A 20,023-nucleotide genomic window follows, 5' to 3' on the forward strand; every position below is an offset into this window, starting at 1 on the left:
TTGAACCCAGGATCTCCCATCTCTAGGCCTGGCTCTCAATCCACTAAGCCACCTTGCTGTCCCCTAGGCAAGTCTTTTAAGAGTTTAGAATTGTAGCTCTGCAGAAGTGGAATGATTTTTTTACCTTGGACATCTCCTAAACTTAGGAAATCATAGCTCCAGAACAATAGACCTTAATCTTTAAAGAACAGTCTTCTGAAGAGCTGCAACCCAACTTTTCCCTTCAGAGAGACCCTTTCAGAGAGAGTATACTGGACTGGAGGAATAATGGGGTAGACTGTGTTACAGGGTTTTTGGTTTGGACCTATGATTTCATTGGGTCTGGAGCTGAGGGTGAAAAAACTCCCTCTTCCAGTGCATATGGGCAAACGCTATATAATTCATTAGTCTTAGAAAGTCACCTTGGACCCTGAGATTTTTGCCACTTGCCTTGGATCACACAGCTGGCATATGTCAGAGGTAAGAGTTGAACCTAAATAAAGCAGTTTGCATATCATTATCATCTCCATTTTGAAGACAAGGGGAGCAAAAGCTCTTTGACTGCTTCAAGGTCCCAGTTAATAAATATCAGAGCTGGGTTTGGATTGACGATCTCTTGCTGTCTTCATCTAAAGTTCTTTCCACTAGCCACACTATCTGCCAATCAAATGGTAGAGAAAATGTATATATTTGGATGGGGTAGGGGAGCATACATGGAAAGGGTCTTGAATCCTTAAACTCTTACTGCACTGGGAGGTATCCACTCTTCCCACTTGTAAAGCCTCCCACCTAAAGGTCAGAAATCCAGATCCCCTAGTATGCCCAGGCTCTAATCTGAGAAGAGGGTGGCACTATGGTCCTTTGTTTTATTCCCTAATCAAACCATATTAACTAGTGTCCTAAGTATGCAATGGAATGGAGGAAGTGTTGGATGTTGCCAGATGTCCTCTTTACCCTCGAGAAGATTGTGAGTCTGATTTTTCTTTTCTCCATGCTAAATTGACAATTTCTGATTAAGGTAAAGCCTGCTTCACCTCTGGACTTCTAACTAGTCTCTAGGCTACTCTTTGGTACTGAATTCTTCTATGATCCAGCCTGTTGATCTGTTAGTACTGAAAACCAATGTTACTCTCACCAGTAACCCATCTGTATACATTCTAAAATCCTACTCGCCCATTATCAGAGACTCCCAGTTGTGCTGACATTTGGCTTTTGTTAAAAAATCAGGTCCTCTAAGCCCCGAACTCTTATTCCTATATCCCTTCACTTGAATTAGCTGTAGCATTCCTTGAAACAGAAAACCAGTGTTTGGTTAACATATTATGTTCATGTTTGCACTCTTTATTGCATCCAAGTACACTGGATACCAATGTATGCGCCACAGGAAGTCTTTGAGCAACATTGCATGCTTCCTTTTGCATCTGAAAGTTTCTCTCTGCCAAAAGAGTGCTTGTGATTTTGTGGGCCATCACTCAGGATTTCACTCTTCTGGACCCTAGAAGTATACTTTCAATGAAATTCAGTTCATGGAGGCAATTCCCATCCTGAATATCTTCCCAAAGCCTTTTTGTTCAGGTTCCAAATAGATCGACTATCACAAATGAGGTTCCCTTTTCTAGATGTCTTAAGCTAATCAGCTCAGCCTTGTGACTTAGGAACACAGGTTTTGTACTCTGGGACCCAAGTTAGAGTTCACACATTGCATCTCCCTCCATAGACTCCATCGCTCTTTCCCACAAGGCACAAGTCTTCACATCACCAACCTCACTAAATACCTACACTGGCTACTTTCTTTAATCTGTCTACCATCCACTCCATCTAAGCTCAGGTTTCTGATGCCTCTTGGCAAATAAAAAAGGTTCTAACCTACCCTCTTGGCCTTCCATGACTCAAGATTTCTTCCATTTGCTTGCAGCCAGTTGAATTGGAAGAGATGTAAAATAGTCATGTTTTTTGCAAAATTACCAAAAATTTATTCAACTGCTCAAAATATGAAGACATAGAATACATATTCTGCTACTGACAAAGAGTTCTTGACTAGCAAGTAGAGTTCTTTCATAAGGCTCAGGAACTTCAGGCTCTGTTTATCATCAAACTTTATTTATTGAATTCATCAGGGGAAGAGAGATAAGGGGAGGTTTAGTTAACCCCCAAATGTTCTGGAGCATGGAATGTTGGAGAAGCTCATTTTAAAAGTCAGACAAGAGAGGAGCAAAACAATTCTGAAAGGAAATAATTTGGGGAGAATACATTTTTTTAAAAATAAGTCACAGAGAAGAGGGATTTGATTTTTTCTACTTGGCTCGGGTTCCACAAGATATATAGGAACAAAGGACCAGAGGTTAGGTTAGGGGAAGCTCATTGGAGACAGATTTGAGGTCATCATAAGGCAAGGGTACCTATTAATCTAAGTTATCTCATAATGAAAGAAGCTGCTCCAAAAGGTAGAGAGTTGTATATCATCAGAAGTATTCAAGAAGAAGTCAAATGATTGCATTTCTGTGGCAGAGCAGATTTAAGTTATGGGAAGGTATTTGGCTAGATGTTCTCTGATGTCTTTTCAGCTCAATTAAAAGGTGTGGCGCAATATACAGGGCACTGAATTTATAGTCAGAAAATGAGTTTGAGCCCCAAATCTGCTATGAACCACCTGCATGATTATCACACAAGTGCCATCAGCTCTTCAGAGTGCTGCACCACTAGGAGGGTCTTCCAATTCTGAACTTTTCCCCAAATAAGTAAGACTATGAGGATAGAGTCATGGGAGGCCATAACCAGATGGTAGTTGAAAGATCATCTAGGTCAACTCATTTTACAGATGGAAAAAATGAGGCTTTAGGATACAATGTGTTGTACCATATAGAGTCATGGATTTATAGAAGGTAAAAGGGAACTTAGTGGTTGTGTCCAAACCCTTAATTTTCCAGATGGGGAAATGGAAATTCCAAGACTGGGTGGCATGACTCATCCATTGTCACAGCTAGAACTGTCTATATACAGGTTTGAACCCAGAGCTTCCTGACTGTACGTTGTATATTCTACCCACTATACCATGCTGATGAGATTCAAAGTTAAGTCTTAAAAAGGCAGTGGAGAATGGGAAGGGAAGCATGATGAAAGCTTTTAATTTGGATTCATGTGTAGTTTCTAAAAGCAGAAAATTATTCCTGAGGTTTGAGTTGGCTGGACTTGAAAGAGACGTTCGGTGACAGAGTGGTCTTGGAGTTAAAAAAAGACTTGAGTTCAAGGTCAACCTTTGGCACATTGTAGCCATGTGACCATAAGCAAGAGTCTTAACCACACGGTGTTCCAGGCAACTCTTGGAGAATCGAAGTTATAAGTGAGTTGCTGATTTGCATCACTGGAGGGAGTTTCCACACCAAGAGTTCCCTGTGCTGGTGGACTTACAGGTCTAGAGTAAAATCAAAGAAAAGAGCTGCACTCACTCCTGAGAAAAGCAATGAGGATGATTGTTTCTGTTTGCAGGATAGATTTTGTGAGAAACCTTTGATGTGATTTTTTTCACCACCAACAGAAAAAGAACCATCCCTTAAGGGTGATTCTATTTCATGGCTGCATCCCTATTTGCCACATCCTCTGTCTACCTGGCCACTGGGCTGCTGATTTAATGCTCTAGCAGGAAGCTTGCACTCAGGCAATGCCTCTCCCTCATTAAAATGCCTTTGAGGCCACTTCTGCAGCAAGTTCAAAGCTTGTGTGTAAAAAGTTCCACCATTAAACATTACTCAGCGCCCCCAGATGTCTTCCATTATTGACAGCAACGCCAATTTTGGCCATGGAAATATTCCCCAGCTTAATGGTAAGCAACAGCCAGAGCAGAGCTGCAGAATCCATTCTCCAGGAGGCCGTCCCCCACCCAGCCCTCCCATTGCTTTTCTACACTCTTGGCCTCTAGCTACTCCCCATTCTCACTTGGCTCACCTGTGTTCTAAGCATGGGAGAGAACATGCACACACACCTCCTCCACCGGTACAAGTGGCCTCCATTCTCTGGCAGTCCCCTTCCTGAGTCTCCAGTTAAGCCAGCAGTGCAGGAACCTGTTAGTTACAGGGAAAGGAATTAAGCATCGCATCATTTGGAAGTTTTTACAATTAAAAGTTTTATTCCTGGAGGAACTGCAAGACAATTAAATGAAATGCTAACAACAAATTAAATGCTTTATAGGTCAGTCATCCCATTAGGTCTCTTTGGGGAAGCTGTTCTCATATAAAGCATGCCATAACCTATTTGCATAATGATTGGATCTTAACTGTGCCTTCTGCTCTCTTATGGTGTGTTGTTTATCCTGGTGCAAGGCTGACATAGGAGACATAGAAAGCATGGGGGCCTGCTATTTATGAGGGGGGAAGAGTCTGCAAAATTCACACATCTTAAACTGAGCATGTTCAAGCTGACAGCAAGGCTCTAAAAAGCAAAACAGAGCTTTGATATGCAGTGCATTGGGGCAAAGAAAAGGAGGAGGTTGTGGTTATTTGGGCTCCTGGAGAAAAATGGCCATGGGGGCCCTGCCTTGTCACCACTGTGCACGGGCACACTGGGAGATCCCCTCAGCTATGTTTGGCCTGCCACTTCTTCCTTGCTTGCCAAAAAAAAGCCACTGTAGTTTGAGCAATAGAATTCTAAGGGAGGTGAGGGACTGTGTCATATCAATAGAATTTGTCAAGCCCAAACTAGTTAAATAATGATTGATTAAGGAAAAATAGTGCCACATTGACTCTGGGAATGTTACCTCTTTCCTCCTTGCCTCTATTGGCTTAATCTGGAATGTAACAAGGAGGAGAGAGCAGAATATCCAGGTCCATTTCTACTACCATCTTCTGTGGCAATTCTTATTGTTTGGGTGGTGGTGGGGGGCTTGTTTTTCTATTTTATTACTATGAACTTGCTAAGTACTAACAAACTTGAGAATGTCTACATTCAAAGAACAAAAAAAGAGGACCATGTATGAACTTGTGAATCTCTATTACATATAGCTTTTAAAACAGATGTATTTCAAATTTAACCTGGTAGTAGTTAGTTACAACAGTGCTTTGCTCATCTAGATCCCAATCTGCATTTTCTTTTGCTCTCTTATTTGTATTTTTCATGTATTTTACATTTTTTTAATTTTAAAATGTCAATTTCATTCAATAAGTTTTAAAAAGTTTATTGGAATTTTAGAATTGAACATATCATCAATGTTTCTTTCTTTCTTTTTTGATATGATTATCATTAACACTACTTTTTTTCAAAGCCCTCCTAGTCATCAAGAAACTAATAAACATTAAAAAATATGTTTCCTTCCCTCCCACTTTCCCAAGAAGGCAGGCTTGTACCAAGGTTGTATGTATATTGCCATATAATAAATATTTCTCTGTTCATCCTTTTGTGAAACAAGCCAGGTCTTACTTACACTAGAGAAAAATTCATGGAGGAAATAAAGTAAAGAATAGTATGTTTCAATCTGCTTTCGGATCCTGTCTGCTTCTTCTGTGGTTGTGTATCGCCTTTCTCATCACAACTCCCTGAGAGCTGTCCTGGATCCTTGCCTCATTCGTTTTTGAAGTTATCATCCTCATCTCCTGAAAAACAGTGGAAAAGGCCGTTGGTATTTAGATCCTTACATTTTCTTTTTCAGTAAGTCCTAAAATTTTTGAAAAATGATAATAATAGCAAAGAGCTGACCAAAATGTCCAAGTGCTATGGAAGATGACTGCAAGTGACCACAAGGGTATTATATAAAGGCTTTCTTTTCTTTTTATATCTTGGGTTGGAAAATTAGCAACTTTGATGCCAGGGCAAGAGAGGGCCAGGGCCAAAGAGCTGCTGTACTCTTGACATGCACAACCACTAGTTTCCCAAGGGTACAGGGATGCACTGTGGGCACTAAGAATTTTGTATTCCTAGTTGGGAGAAGACAGGTTACGGGGTGGGCATGGGGTTGGGGGGTGGGGATGGGCAGGGCTAGTGGAATGGAGATGAAGAGGAATATAAAATGAAAGGGAGCTCAGCAGGGCCTTTCAAGGGAGTACATATTTTCTATCTATTCTCTTTCCTCAGGCCTGGGAAACAGCCTACATCTACAAAAATTTGAACCTTTCCTTGATTACTAACTTGATTACTAACTTCTGCCGGCAGTGTAAGTACTTTTTAGAGTAGAAAGTGGAGGCAGGGGATTGGTACTGAGATCTATTCTGAAGCAATTAGAGATTACTATGGACTAAATTCTGCTTTTTTCTCTTCCAAAAAATGTATATATACACACATGTATAAGTATATATACCTATATAGGTATAAATATTCATATATATATGCATATATGTAATATATATTGAGAATGGCAAAACACCTAAGTAAACAAAGTATTATTTTAAAAATGGACTAGAACTAAAATATTCTAGCTAGGCAACTAAGTCATAAAGTGGATGGGTTTATACCTGAAAGAGATAATAAGGAAAAAGACTTGTACAAGAATATTCATAGCTGTGTTCTTTGTGGTGGCAAAAATTGGAAAATGATGGGTGTCCCTCATTTGGAGAATGGCTGAACACATTGTGGTATATGTTGGTGATGGAATACTATTGTGCTCAAAGGAATAATGGACTGGAGGAATTCCATGGAGACTGGAACGACCTCCAGGAAGTGATTCAGAGTGAGAGGAGCAGAACCAGGAAAAAATCGTACACAGAGACTGATACACTGTGGTACAATCAAATGTCAGGGACCTCTCCGTTAGTAGCAATGCAGTGAACCTGAGCAACTTGGAGGGATCTACAAGAAAGAACACTATCCACATTCAGAGGAAAAACTGTGGGAGTAGAAACACAGAAGAAAAACAATTGTTTGATCGCATGGTTCAATGGGAATATAATTGGGGATGTAGATTCTAAATGATCACCCGACTGCAAATATTAATAATATGGAAATAGGTTTTGATCAATGAGACATGTAAAACCCAATGGAATTGCTCATTGGTTCTGTGAAGGGGTGGGTGGAGGGGAGGGAAAGAACATGAATCATGTAACCATGGAAAAATATTCTGAATTAATTAAACAAAATCTTAAAACAAGCCATGCAGTGGATAGGTTGACAGACTTTACACCAGAAGACCTAAGTTCACATCCTCCCTCTGTAAGTCACTTAACTTCTACCAGCCTCAGTTTTCTTATCTGTAAAATGAGGATAACAACAGTATCCATCTCCCAGGGTTGTTCTGATAATGAGATAATTTATATAAGGTGCTTTACAAACCATGTAAATGCTTTTTGTTTATTATTATCAGTTGCCAAAGTTGGTAAGACAGGGAAGTCTTTGGGAAGGCCAAACTAACAACCTTCTGAAGTAAACTACTACCTTATTTCCATGTTTCTATGTGTCCAGGAACACAGAGCTTTCCCTTGTATCTTGTATATTAGAACTAAAGCCAGATACTTGGGATTAAATCTCTGGCTAAACCTTTTTATAAATAAGTTTTATTGATGTCTTCTACTTGTTACATCATCATCACTATCCCCAGTATACTTCTCTCTACCTGATCATAATCTCCTCTCACAAATGGTATTATTTTAAGAAGGAAAAAAAAACTCAACTGATCAATACGTTGAAAAGTTCTAAAACACAGGTGTAATACCTGTGAATTTCCTCCTTCCACAAAGGTGTGAGTTGGGGATGTCTTCTCATATCTCTGTATTCAAGTCTTATTGGCTCTTTAAGATTTAATCTTTTCTACTTCTGGTTCTTTTGGTGTGTAGTTCTTGCAGTTTACATTGATGTAGTTGTTTTGCATATTGTTTTCTGAGCTCTGCTTACTTCACTGTCACTTCATGTGAATCCTTCTGTGTTTTTTTTCTATATTCATCAAACAAAATTTCTTATAGCACAGTAACATCCTATTATATTCATGCACCACAACTTTTTTATCCACTCTCCAGTTGATGGGAATTTTATTTTGTTTGCAAGTTTTTGCCATCACCAAAACTGCTGACTGCTGCTATACTTATTTTGGTGTATCCAAGGACTTTTTTCTTCTCAATGGATTCTTAGTCTGGCAATAGATTCTCTGGTTCAAAAGGAGATGAGCATTTTAGTCACTTTATTTGCATAATTCCATTTTGCTTTTCAAAGTAATTGTACTATTTCATAACTCCATCAACAGTACATTAGCATGCCTATCATCCAGCCACCCTCCCGACATTGATTATTGCCAATTTTTGTCATTTTACCAATTTGTAGGGTGTGAGATGAAATGTCCGGATTTTGATTTGTATTGATTGCTCTTACAATTAGTGAGTTGGAGCATTCTTTCATTTGATTGTGAATACTTCTTAGTTCTTAGTTCTTAGTTCCTCACCTTCCATCTTGGAGTCAAAACTGTGTATTGGCTCCAAGGCAGAAGAGCAGTAAGGGCTAGACAATGGGGGTTAAGTGACTTGCCCAGGGTCACACAGCTGGGAAGTGTCTGAGGCCAGATTTGAACCTAGGACCTCCCATCTCTAGGCCTGGCTCTCAATCCACTGAGCCACCCAGCTGCCCCCTTCTTAGTTCTTTTGCGAATGATTTGATCATGCCTTCTAACTACTTTTCTATTAGGGAATGATGATTATTATTTAGATATTATACAACATATATGTATGTGTACTTCTTAATTGCTTTACATATCCTGTATACCAAAGCATTATCAGAAATTTGATACAAAAGTTTTCTTTTCCCATTCAGTCACTTCCCTTCTTATTATAAGTACATTCAGTTTTTTGTTTTTGTTTTTGCCAGACTATTTGTCCCTACTTTTGTTGCTGGAGACTTGAATGCTTCTGTGGTTGTGAACAATTTTAACTTTCTTTCTTATTAGTGTGTGTCCCTATCTGTATGTGGTGGGGGCAGGACAGGGTTTATCAGGAGAATCCCTATTGAGTATTCACAAATCCATTGGCTCCTGGTTAAGATACCTTATTTATTCTTTGGAAGCACTACTGACTGGCTTTTCAGTTACTCAGAGCTTGCTGCCTTCCCATAATCTTTTCATGAATGTAATTGTCATTATAGTGTATGTGTCTGGTTTTGCTGACTGTGGTTACTCTGTGTTGGTTTATACAGATCTTCCTGTGTTTCTCTGACTTCCTCATGTACATCATTTTTCTCTATTCAGCAATATTCCGTTATGCTCCTACAGTGTGTCAATCAGTTAGCCATTATCCACTTGGTGGGCATTCACGTGACATTAAAGAAAAACAAACTCTGGCTATGAATATTTGAGCACATATTGGACCTTTGTTTCTAGCTTTAACCTCTCTGTGGCATATGGCTTTTAGTAGTATTACTGAGCCAAAGGTCATATTAGCTACTAATTATTTTTAATGAAATGGTCACTAGTTTTGTATAATTCCAAATTGTTATCCTGAACAGTTGAAGCAACTCATAATTCCACCAGGATGAATTGCATTAGCCCCTCCAGCACTAATTGTTTCCATTTTTGGTCAACAGAGCAAATTTGCAGGGTGTGAGATGCAAACCTTCTGGGTTGATTAATTTTGTATTTTATCTTATTTTAATGATTTGGAGCATATGAAAATATGGTCAGTTATTCAGTCCATAAGCCACTTATAAACTGATTCCATGTGCCTGGCACTGAAGATGTACGTACAAAAATAAGACATTCTCTGCCTTCAAGGAGCTGAAATTCTGGGTGGGGTGGGTGGCGTTAGAGCCCATGTTCAGAGGTAAGGGAATAGAAGATCTATGCAAAGCAGTGTAGTGGGGAGGGATGTGGCACTAACTACTGAGGAAGTGGCAAAGTCCCCTTGAGGCATGTGGCATTTGAGCTGAGCATTAAAGGGAGAGGTTTCCAGGCACTGGGCTAGTCTGTGCAAAAGCATGGAAGGGATGAATAGAATTTTGCATTTGGGGGACAGAAAGCAGACAAGTTCAACTGAATATAAACGTTATGGGGGAATAACATATAATCAGCCTACATAGGTAGGCTGGAACCAGCTGATGAAGGACTTGGAATGTCAAAAATAAAGTTTATAGAGTTGTTTATAGTTTACAATTCTTTAGAAAACCTGTTGTTAATATCCTGTGACAACTCACTTAATGATGAATGCCACTGATAACCTCTGAATATAAGATTGTAGCTTTGGGTAGGTCATTTCATCTGTCTGAGCCTCTGAGATATCTTCCAGCTCTTAAAGTATCATCCTGTGATCCCACACCCTTCGCACTCATTCATTGCCAGTGGAATTGCACGTGTAGAATCTTTGTTGGAGAGCAATTTGCCAATATATAGCTACAAAATAACCGTACCCATGGACTCAACAGCTCTCCTATTGGGAATCTATCACCAATATGTTATCAAGAATCACAACAAAAGAGAACTACCTACTTAAAGACCTTTCATTGCATTTTCATATTTGTAATAGCCAGAAAACTGGGACAAACCCCTAAAAGTCCTCTAATATAGGAAGTGTTCAATATTAATGTATCAGAAAGTGATGATGCCATTAAGACCAGCAATATGTTATATTGAAAAAAAATCTATATTTTTTCTATATCGAGGAATATATGTAGAGCAAAATATCTAGGGAAGATTGGGTTAGTGGATTGAAAACTTAATACAAGTAAGGTGTTCACTGTGGCTGGCACAAAAACAAATACAATCTTTAGCTGCATTAAGAGATTCATAGCTTCAAGGAACAAGTAATATAGTCCGCAATTCTCTCTGTCCTTTTCTGGCCTCATGTGGAATATTGTTCTGGATACCATGTTTTCAGAAAGATGGGGAATACCCAGATTAGGGCTGCTAGGATGGTTGAGTCATGAGTCTATGTCATAGAAAGAATGATTGGAGAACTGAACCATGGATAGCCTAAAGAAAAGAAAGCTTAATGGTGACATGATAGGTATGTTCAAGCATTTGAAGGGTTGTCATGTGGAGGAAGGGCTTTTATATTTGAACCCAGAGGACAGAACCAGGAGCAACAAGTAGAAGTTGCAAAAGAGAGCAATTGAGGCTAGATGTGAGGAAAGACTCTCTACTGAGAGCTATCCAAGTTGGAATTGTCAGAGGTCTTCAAGTAGAGGCTAGATGACTATTTATTGGGTGTGTAATAATGTGAATTCCTTTCTTATATAGGTTGGACTAGATCAGTGCTTCATTTCTTCTCTCTCTCTCTCTCTCTCTCTCTCTCTCTCTCTCTCTCTCTCTCTCTCTCTCTCTCTCTCTCTCTCTCTCTCATATCCCTTGGGTAGTCTGGCGAAACCTGTAGACTCCTCAGAATAAGATTTTTAAAAACATAAAATAAAATACATAGGATTACAAAAGAAACCAATTATTTTGAAATAACAGCTGTCAAAATATTAAATTAAAAAATAAAAACAAGTTCACAGTGAAGAAGCCCCAAACTAATGGTCACTGAGGTCTCTCCCAAATCTCATTTTGCTATTCTGTGAAATAATAATGCAAAGTGAAAAAAAAAACATAACCAGAAAAACGAAGTTCACAAAAAACATAACCAGAAAAATGAAGTTCACAAGAGGTAACTATGTTACTATAGTCACATAGTCGAGGGAAAATCAATGGAAATGAATGGACGCCGAATCCTAATGGCATTTTAGAGGAAGTAACTGAAAAGTTGATATGATCCTTCAGGCATTTAATTTAATCCAACAGTAAATTGCTTCTGAACGCAGTTGTGGTCAGTGTCCAATATTAAATTTTTAAACACACATTTAATTTTTAAAGCCAGGACTTTTTTCTCTGCCCTTGTTTTCTATGCAATTTTTGTCATTGTCAACCACTCCCTTCTTTGAAATATTTCTTCATTCTCTGGCTTCTTTGACCTTGAGGTCTCTTGCTTCCCTTCCTGCCTAGATAAACATTCCTCATTCATTCTCCTTGCTAGATCATCCTCTACTTCCACTCTATAAGCATGACTGTTCCAGAGGGCTCTAGCCCTGGACCCTCTTTTCTTCTCTCTTTAAACTTTAGCTTTTACTATTTCCCTTCTGTTGAAGGCACAATATGATCCTATGGGTTAATTACCATCTCTATCCATATGCCTTCAAAATCTGTATATGCAGCATTAATCTGTTCCTGAAGTCAAGTCCTGCATCACCAACTTCCTCCTGACTGTCTCCACATAGAAGTGCCACTTGTTTTTGTATCTCAATAATGCCAAAATAGAAAAAAGTCCCAACCCTCCTCCAAACTTCCCTTTTTCTTTTCAAGGCATCATAATCCTCTTGGTCATCCAGGTTTGTAACCTCATGTATCTTCTAATTCCATGATTCTATAAAACCTTGGCTTTTCTGTCTCCCTCACACAGCCAATAAATTGCTAAGCCTTGTTGTTTCTAGGTGGAAAACATGCCTGTTGTCTGTCACTTTCCCTTCATTCCCAGAGGCACTACATTAGTGCAGAATTCATCTCCTGGCTGGCCTAATTGTCTCCTAACTGATCTCCTTGCTTCCAGGTTCCTCCCTTTCCAATCTGTCCCCCAAATGATGACCAAAATAATAATCTTCATAAGGCACACATCTGCTTCAGCCATTCCCTTGCCCAGTACTTGTTAGTGGCTCTCAATTGCCTCTAAGAAAAAATGCAACCAACCTGAGTCTGGCACTTAAGACAAACACCTGACTAAATTTCTTTATAGACTTGTTTTGTATTATTCTCATATTTTTGTATTCATGCACTCAAGTGCTATAGTTCTATTTGCTATATCCTGAATTCTGCCCCTCCCATATTCTACCATGAATTCTTGCAAGCCAGGCTCTCTGCCTTACTAATATACTCCTTCCTCATCTTTACCTCTCAGATTCACTATTTTTCTTCTTGGCTTAACTCAGTTGCTACCTCCTCCCTGATGTCTTCCCAGGTTCCTTCCAATTGGTAATGTTTTCTTCCTCCCCAAATTATTTTTAATTTACTTTTTTTGTTCACAGGTTGGCTCTCCTACCCACCCACCAGTAATTATTAAACCTTTGTCTCTAGAATTTGGGATGTTTGGTCACAGCATGAATGTAGGTCCTAAAAGACTAAATACCAATTGCCCTTTTGTGATGAAGACAATCCTACAGGAGGCATCCCTTGCTCTTAGCTGATATCTCTGTCTGCCTACAGATATGGGGCAGTTCTTTATTTTTAAACGGTTTTTTTATTCCAAATTCCTTCCCTCCAGCTGTTCCCCCACCCACTGAGAAGGCAAGCTATATGATAATGGGGCAGTTCTTAACAGTTGGTGGCAGAAATTGAGGAGTATGACCAGTGAGGCTGCTGAATGCAAACTTACCTAATCCACTGTGTTGTGAGCTCTGAATCATTCTTCACCTCTGTCCAGCCTGGACATCTTGCAGTCTGACATTCAGGAAAACACTGTCTCCTCTACCCCCCTCCCTTCCACCTATTATTTGGAAAGTTATCAGATCAGAATTACAATTACTTCTGAAAAGGACATGTTGACTGAGTTCTTGATAACTCCAGTCACCATTCCTGGGACTTCCTAGCCCAAAACATCCTTCCCTGTCTACTATTCCTTTATATCTGCCATCTCCCCCCCCCCCTTAGAATGCAAGCTCTTAGAGCTCAAGAGCTCCCTGTTTGTATCCCCTGATCCTAGAACAGTGTTCGAATATAGCATACACTTAAGGGTTTTTTTTTTCATCCAGTGTTTGTCCTGGAGAGCAGCTTTAAACATTTGCTTCTGGAAGGAATCATTCCTAGGATTCACCAAAGGCAGTGCTCTGTTAATGTCTTTGGCATATACTCCATGCTTCCATTTTATATTTTATTAGGAATTGCTATATGAATATTGTTCAGTGCTAGTTTGTGAACTTAGGTAGTTTGTTTAATAAATGATCCAGTACACTTAAAGGGCTCTTAGTAGCCACAATGATTATCAGTCTGGGAGCAGACTGATGTAGTCTGGCTAGGCTAGGCTCTTTCCCAAAGAGGGAGGAGAAGGAACATATGGACAAAAAAAAAACTTCAATTAAGTGATAAGTTAATTTAGCACAATTCTTGAACACTAACACAATCCTGCTAATTCCTGTGTGTATTCTGATCTAGCCTATTCAAAATGAGTGTGCCCAGAGCAGATTTTAGATTAGTATATTTGTGCCCCGTTCTCCTTCTGTACTCTACACTAGCAAACTGCATGAGCCACAGCATCGGGGAGCTGCTTGCAGCCGTGGGAAGGTAAAGCAGAGCTGAGCAGCTTCTGGCAGGGCCCTCCTTCATATGCACGGCTCTATGCCGGATCAGAAATCCCAGGTGGCTATGACACTTTACTAGTCTATGTCCTCACTATATTTTTTTAATTAAACACACATACACACAGATTGCGATTTTTAAAATGAAAATAGATATATTTAAGTCTTTAAAACAGTTCCTAAAAGGTATACTTTCTCAGAAAACCAGATATACAATAATGCATTTTTCTGCTGTTATGTGCATCAGAAGCAAAATACAAAAACTTTAACAAAAAATACTGTTCTTCAACAATCACAGTCAAATTTAAAGATTTAAAATAAAGAAGATAACAGGAAAATAGCATAAATTAATGAATTCTTAACCATATGCAATGACTTAAACTTTGGCACTAGGAATCAAGATGTTTTGTCACTTCCCATTTAAACAGATCATAAAAATGTCAAAAGAATGTAACCATCAGAATACAAGCAGCTTTGTTAACTACACAGTGAAACATTCTACACAGATCACTATTACATAGACTGGAACAGAAACTCTAAAATTACAGAAGGGACTGAAACATTACCCTTTTTATGTTTTAAACAGAACAAATACTTAACAAACATAAATTAGATTAAACATTGAATAAATTAAACATTTTTACTTGTAAAGGAGAACAAACTAATAATATAACATTTATGTTCACTGAGATCAAAATATAACGAATAATATCAGACTCTTAGGCAACTTTTTGTAAATACTCAGGGGGAGCAACCTCATAATCACTGGCATTGAACAGAGCTGGGGCATGATTTGCCAAATAATTCAGGAAATCATGAAGATAATTTAACAGTAATGCCACACTCTGATCATCCAGTGCTGTATAGGACAGCATATCTCCAATTTTAACAAACAGGCGAAGGAGATGGGCTGCTCCATAAATCTGTGATGGAGGAACATCAGACTCATCTCCTAATATCTCAGCATATTGGGGCCTCTCAAAATCATACAACAGCTGAGGGCCCAGCATTACATTGAAATAAGCTTTAATCCCTGCCACAACTTCAGTGACTGCATACGACTTTGCCAAGTTTCCTTGGGAGTTTTCATACTGCTCATAGTCATCCAGAATAGAATCGACATTCTTTTCAGCCGGAAGGTGAAACAGTTGCTTTTGTCCGACGACCAGCTCCCAATCTTCCACAAGCCACGGCTTCAGTTCATTGGGGATGTTCACCTTAACTTCGGTCTTTTTCACATATCGCCTCTCCACCTCGTAATACACGCGGGCTCTCCTCTTGGAATGCTGAGGGCGGGATGGTGTTGATGTTTCGCTGGAACTGCTTCCTTCTCCAGTTTCAACCATTTTCTTTTCCTTCTTTTTGGTGGACAACCCTGATGGCCCGGATGCAGTTGAGGCTTCTTCCTCTTTGTCCACATTCTTCTCCTGTTGACCCTCCGACTGTTGGCTCTCCGACTCTGACTCCGAAGTTGCAGTCTTGGACTCAGAGCTTGGGGTCTTGGGCTCCGAGGTTGGGGTCTTGGGCTCCGAGGACTTTTTTAACCCAGGGGCCAAGTCCTCTCCCCCCTTCTCATCTGCAGATAACTCCTCATTGCTATTGAGAAGTTCTCTCTGTTTCTGCAGATTAGTCTCAGAATACTTGAGTATCCTGCTCTCAGGAACCCACTCATCATCCCAGCCAGCAGTAGGGCAATAGTCCTCCTTGTAATCGGTATCACCATCTCCAGCAGGACAAGGAGCACCACCAGCCTTGCCTTTGCCCTTGCCTTTGCCCTTGCCCTTGCCCTTGCCCTTGCCTTTGGACTTAGTCTCATCTGCCTCTGCCTCAGGGTCTTCACCAGGCTCACTGGTTTCTCTGGGCTCCCCAATATTACTGGGCTCCCCCGCCTTACTGGTTTCACCGGCCTTAGGGGACTTATGGGCCACCCCCACCTCTGGAGCCTCACTGCGGGGCTTCCGGCCTTTTTGGGGCTTAAGGGCCTTACCCGGTTTTTCCGCCTCCTGGGTCTTTTCCGCCTCCTGGGTCTTTTCCGCCTCCTGGGCCTTTTCCGCCTCCTGGGCCTTTTCCGCCTCCTGGGCCTTTTCCGCCTCTCTGGCCTCCATCTTGGCCAGCTTTTCAGAGAGGCGGGTACGCACAGCACCCTTCTCGTTGCCCCCCGGGTAGTGAACCAGGTACTTGACCTTCCGGTACTTAACAGACACCTTTACACACTCCGCTTCGTACAACAGGGGCCCACGGTAACACAACACCCTCTCCCCGACCTCAAATTGGGGCTTCCTGGGGCGCTTCTTGGGGTCTTTCTTTGGTGCCATCTCTCCCGAAGGGGCCCGGAGCCGCCGCCCACCTCAACCGCCTCTGCTGCTGCTGGCACACACACCACAGCCGCTGCCGCTGCCCCCCTTCAGGCCTTTCTCCCGGTAACCCCGCCTCAGGCCCAGATGACCGCCACCCTCCAAAGTCTGGGGCAATATGGAAACAATTAGGTGCCAATTTGGACCTGATTTACCGGAAGCAGCTGCCCACAGGATGACGAAGCTCCACTTCAGCTGTAGCGCCCACCAGTCAGTTCTCTCAACAACTGAAGCTCCCCATCAACTACCTGGCCCTCGAGATGGAATGTAGGGCCACCGGCACTCTCAGCTCCAGCCAATGGCTGCTGCTCCTGCTAATGCACGTGCATCAGGCACGTGCATATCCTTCATTTCAAACCCAACCTGATGGCGCTGCGCATGCGCCGTCATTGCTCCCCTCCCCCCCTCGCCCTGAGATTCAACTCCCACTACTGCCGTTGATGGTTGTTGCTCCAGGTAGCGGCACAGCGCGCATGCGTTCCCATCCCCCTTTCTGCCCCCTCTATGGATGTTGATGGCAGTTGCTCCTGGTAACAGCCTGCGCAAGGAGCATGCGCTTTTCTTGCTCCCTACCCTCCCCCCAGTTTCTCTTCTCTCTATGGCTCTTGATGGCTTTTGCTCCAGGTAACTGCCGGACATTACGCATGCGCTCTCATCGTCCCCTTCCCCCACGCCTAGATTCTGCTTCCCCCAAAAGATGTTGATGACTGTTGCTCCAGGTAACAGCCAGCATCAGGCGCATGCGCCTTCTTTTCCCTTCTTTTTACCACCACCTCCCTCTGCTCCCCACCCCATTCAGCTCCCTCTATGGCTCTTCATGGCTAGGTAAAGGCCAGAATGGGGATGTTACGCATGCGCTCTGCGAGTTTTCCCACCCCTTCCCCCCATTCAGCTCCCCATATGGCTCTTCCTGGGTGTTGCTTCAGGTAAAGGCCAGGACTTTGCGCATGCGCCCTCCTTGCTCCCCCTCCCTTCAGCTGTCCCTATGGCTCTTCATCGCCATAGCTGCCGGTGAAGGGAGAACATTGCGCATGCGCTAGCCTTACTGCGCTGCAGGTTCCCCACCCTTCTGCTCCCCCTCTGACCACAGATGCTGCTCGCCCCCTCCACCCCCGTCTCCTAACAGTCGGTGCATCGCGCATGCGCCTTCACCATACTGCCTCCCTAATGATTCACCTCCTGCTGATGTGTTCATCCCTCTATAAGCACCTTCCCCTGTACTGCCCCGCCCATCCCATCTTTAAAATAATTTAATTCCGTTCCACAGAGCAAATATTGCTTAATCTCTTATTGTATGCTCTATGGTGTTGGATGGGTGAGAGCGGAGGAGGCGTTGGGGGTGGAGCTAGAGACCCCCGATAGGTCAGAGGGCTTGGCTGGCCTGCGCACTAGCAAGGGCTCCAGTAGTGAGGGCGGGGGAGCCCAGGCAAGGCCCGGGAAGGGGGGAGGGGAAGGGGAAAGGGCGGAGGGGATGGGGAAGGGGCACCTGATGCGGTGCACCTGTATGGGGAATGGTGTGCATAGGGATGCCTTGGGGGGGAAGGGGGGGAGTAACTTCCTCCTGGAGGGATGCCTTGCCTGCTCACCTGCTGCCACCAATTGTGGAAGACCTCTGGAGGAGGCTGCTCCTCCGATGCCTGCTCCCGAAAGGACAGGAATTGGACTGGGAATGGAGGGGGTAGGGGCGGTGTTTTCAAATGGCAAGTTGGGGGGGGTGCTTGGAAAAAAAAAGCCCGAGAAGACCCAGCACCTCCTGGGAACAACAAGTTGTCCATTTTCTCTTAATTATCCTCTTAATGTTCCACTGTACTCTCTTGGAGTGCCTCCGCCCCTCAACTTCTCCCTGCCAGCCTTAAAAAAAATCGCACACATTAAAGGATTTCAGGAATCTGAGCTAGACCTATTTTCCAGCCATATTTCTGCTCCTTTTCCTCCCCCTCCTCTTCTTCCTCCTTCTCCCCTTCCCCTTCTTCCTCCTTCTCCCCTTCCCCCTCCCTCTCCCTCCCTCTCTAAAGGCATTTTATTCACTATGTGCCACTTCATCTAGCTTTCAAGGGTATTATAGTCGCCTGGCTTACTACCCAAAGAACCCAGTGTCTCACATAAAGAAGTGCTCATGTCATGTTTATTAAATGAATGAATGAATAAACAGCCACAAATAATGTAAGGAAGGTTTCCCTAAACTTCATCTAAGTAAGCCACCTGTGAGTCTGTGCATATGAGATCAAAACTGACTGTTACTGTCATGGTCAGTCACCCCGGAGGTAAGAATAAGATGAGATTCAGGCCTGGGTCTTGGGACTCCAAATCTAGGCTCCCCCTGGAATACCTAAACCCTGGAATAGAAGAAGTCCTCAAGCAGCATCAGACTGAGCTCTAAAGCAGCTTCAGGAGGTTGGGCGAAATGATCCAGATTTACTACTATAAAGAAGGAGCTAAGCATCCATCACCATGTGTCAGTCATCACTTTACATGACAAGGCTAGGTAGAATAGAGGCCCCACTTGTGTCCCTCCACCCCCACCCTCACTTATTTTCAATTTTTTTAGACCAGACTTAAGTTCATCAGTGTAAACTACTCCCTCTACTGATACCATTGGGCAACTGCTCTCTCCAGCTTCTAATGTTAAAGAATTCCTAGGGTATTAAAGAGGGTAAGAGACTAGTTCAGGGTCACCCAGTTTGGGTAGCAAGTGAGTTAGAACCCTGACTCCAAGGATCTCTGTCTACTATTTCACATTGCTTCCTAAACTCCTCCTGCTAATACTCTACAAGAAATCCTGGCCTTCATAATTATAATTGGTGCCTTTATATAAATTAAAACAAATATAGATAGAAATTCAGCTGTCACTTTTTTTTTCTAGATGAAAAGACAGAGCAGACAGGCTGCAGCCTAGTGCACCTAGCTAGGGATCTGTTGATTCTCAGTCCTACTCTTATTGTAACTGTCACAAGGTCAATCCTAGAGTTTGGAAAAGTTATTTTTCTTAAGATGCAGTTCAATTGGGAGGCGTTGCTACTGGCAAACTTTTTTATGGCCAGAGACTCATGGATGCAGTAGGGAAAAATAATTAGCCTCAGTAAAAGGAATTCCCTAGTTTAAGACTAGTCCCATTGGGTCTCTGATGGGACCAGGGAAGACTAGGTCTCTTGGCAGACAATGACATTCCTTAGTGTCCCCTTTGTTATTAAAGGCCATACCACATGAGATAAAAAATGCTGCCCCAACAGAGAAGAGTTGGTTTCTTGTTTAGGTTTTGACTGACCAAAAATATGTGTGTGTGTGTGCTTGTGCTTGAGCAAAAGCAAACTATACCTGGAGCCCCCTGAGGAAGCATCCTTAGTGTTTCATCCTGCCCTATACTAATCATGGAATTCATCAGAATAGAGGTCAATGGACTTGAAACTTCTTTTCTAAGATTGGAGTAGTCCTCTTAAAGAGCTACAGTGATTCCTTTTACTTATGCAAACTCCTTGGATCATAGA

The 20,023-nt window shown here is 42.1% G+C and overlaps 1 protein-coding gene and 1 long non-coding RNA gene across 2 annotated transcripts; both read right to left on the minus strand.

Annotated features, from left to right (window-relative positions):
• Nucleotides 1–1,961: 1,961 nt before the first annotated feature.
• LOC107650346 (uncharacterized) lies at nucleotides 1,962–5,672 on the minus strand. The gene is made up of 3 exons (XR_008914715.1): nucleotides 5,393–5,672; nucleotides 3,922–4,037; nucleotides 1,962–3,391 (listed from the first exon to the last, which is right to left on the minus strand). It is a non-coding gene; the product is annotated as an uncharacterized LOC107650346 (long non-coding RNA).
• An 8,641-nt stretch (nucleotides 5,673–14,313) lies between these two features.
• On the minus strand, nucleotides 14,314–16,628 carry LOC100013639 (mortality factor 4-like protein 1). Its single transcript, XM_056809638.1, has one exon. The coding sequence runs from the start codon at nucleotides 16,497–16,499 to the stop codon at nucleotides 14,904–14,906; it is 1,596 nt and encodes a 531-aa protein (XP_056665616.1). The 5' UTR covers nucleotides 16,500–16,628; the 3' UTR covers nucleotides 14,314–14,903.
• Between the last annotated feature and the right edge of the window lie 3,395 nt (nucleotides 16,629–20,023).

The sequence above is a fragment of the Monodelphis domestica genome, chromosome X, assembly GCF_027887165.1.
Source record: "Monodelphis domestica isolate mMonDom1 chromosome X, mMonDom1.pri, whole genome shotgun sequence".
NCBI classification, from domain to species: Eukaryota; Metazoa; Chordata; class Mammalia; order Didelphimorphia; family Didelphidae; genus Monodelphis; species Monodelphis domestica.

Bases quoted from the DNA above. Each gene is read 5' to 3' on its own strand.
- LOC100013639 (XM_056809638.1), bottom strand. From the start codon at position 16,499: ATGGCACCAAAGAAAGACCCCAAGAAGCGCCCCAGGAAGCCCCAATTT.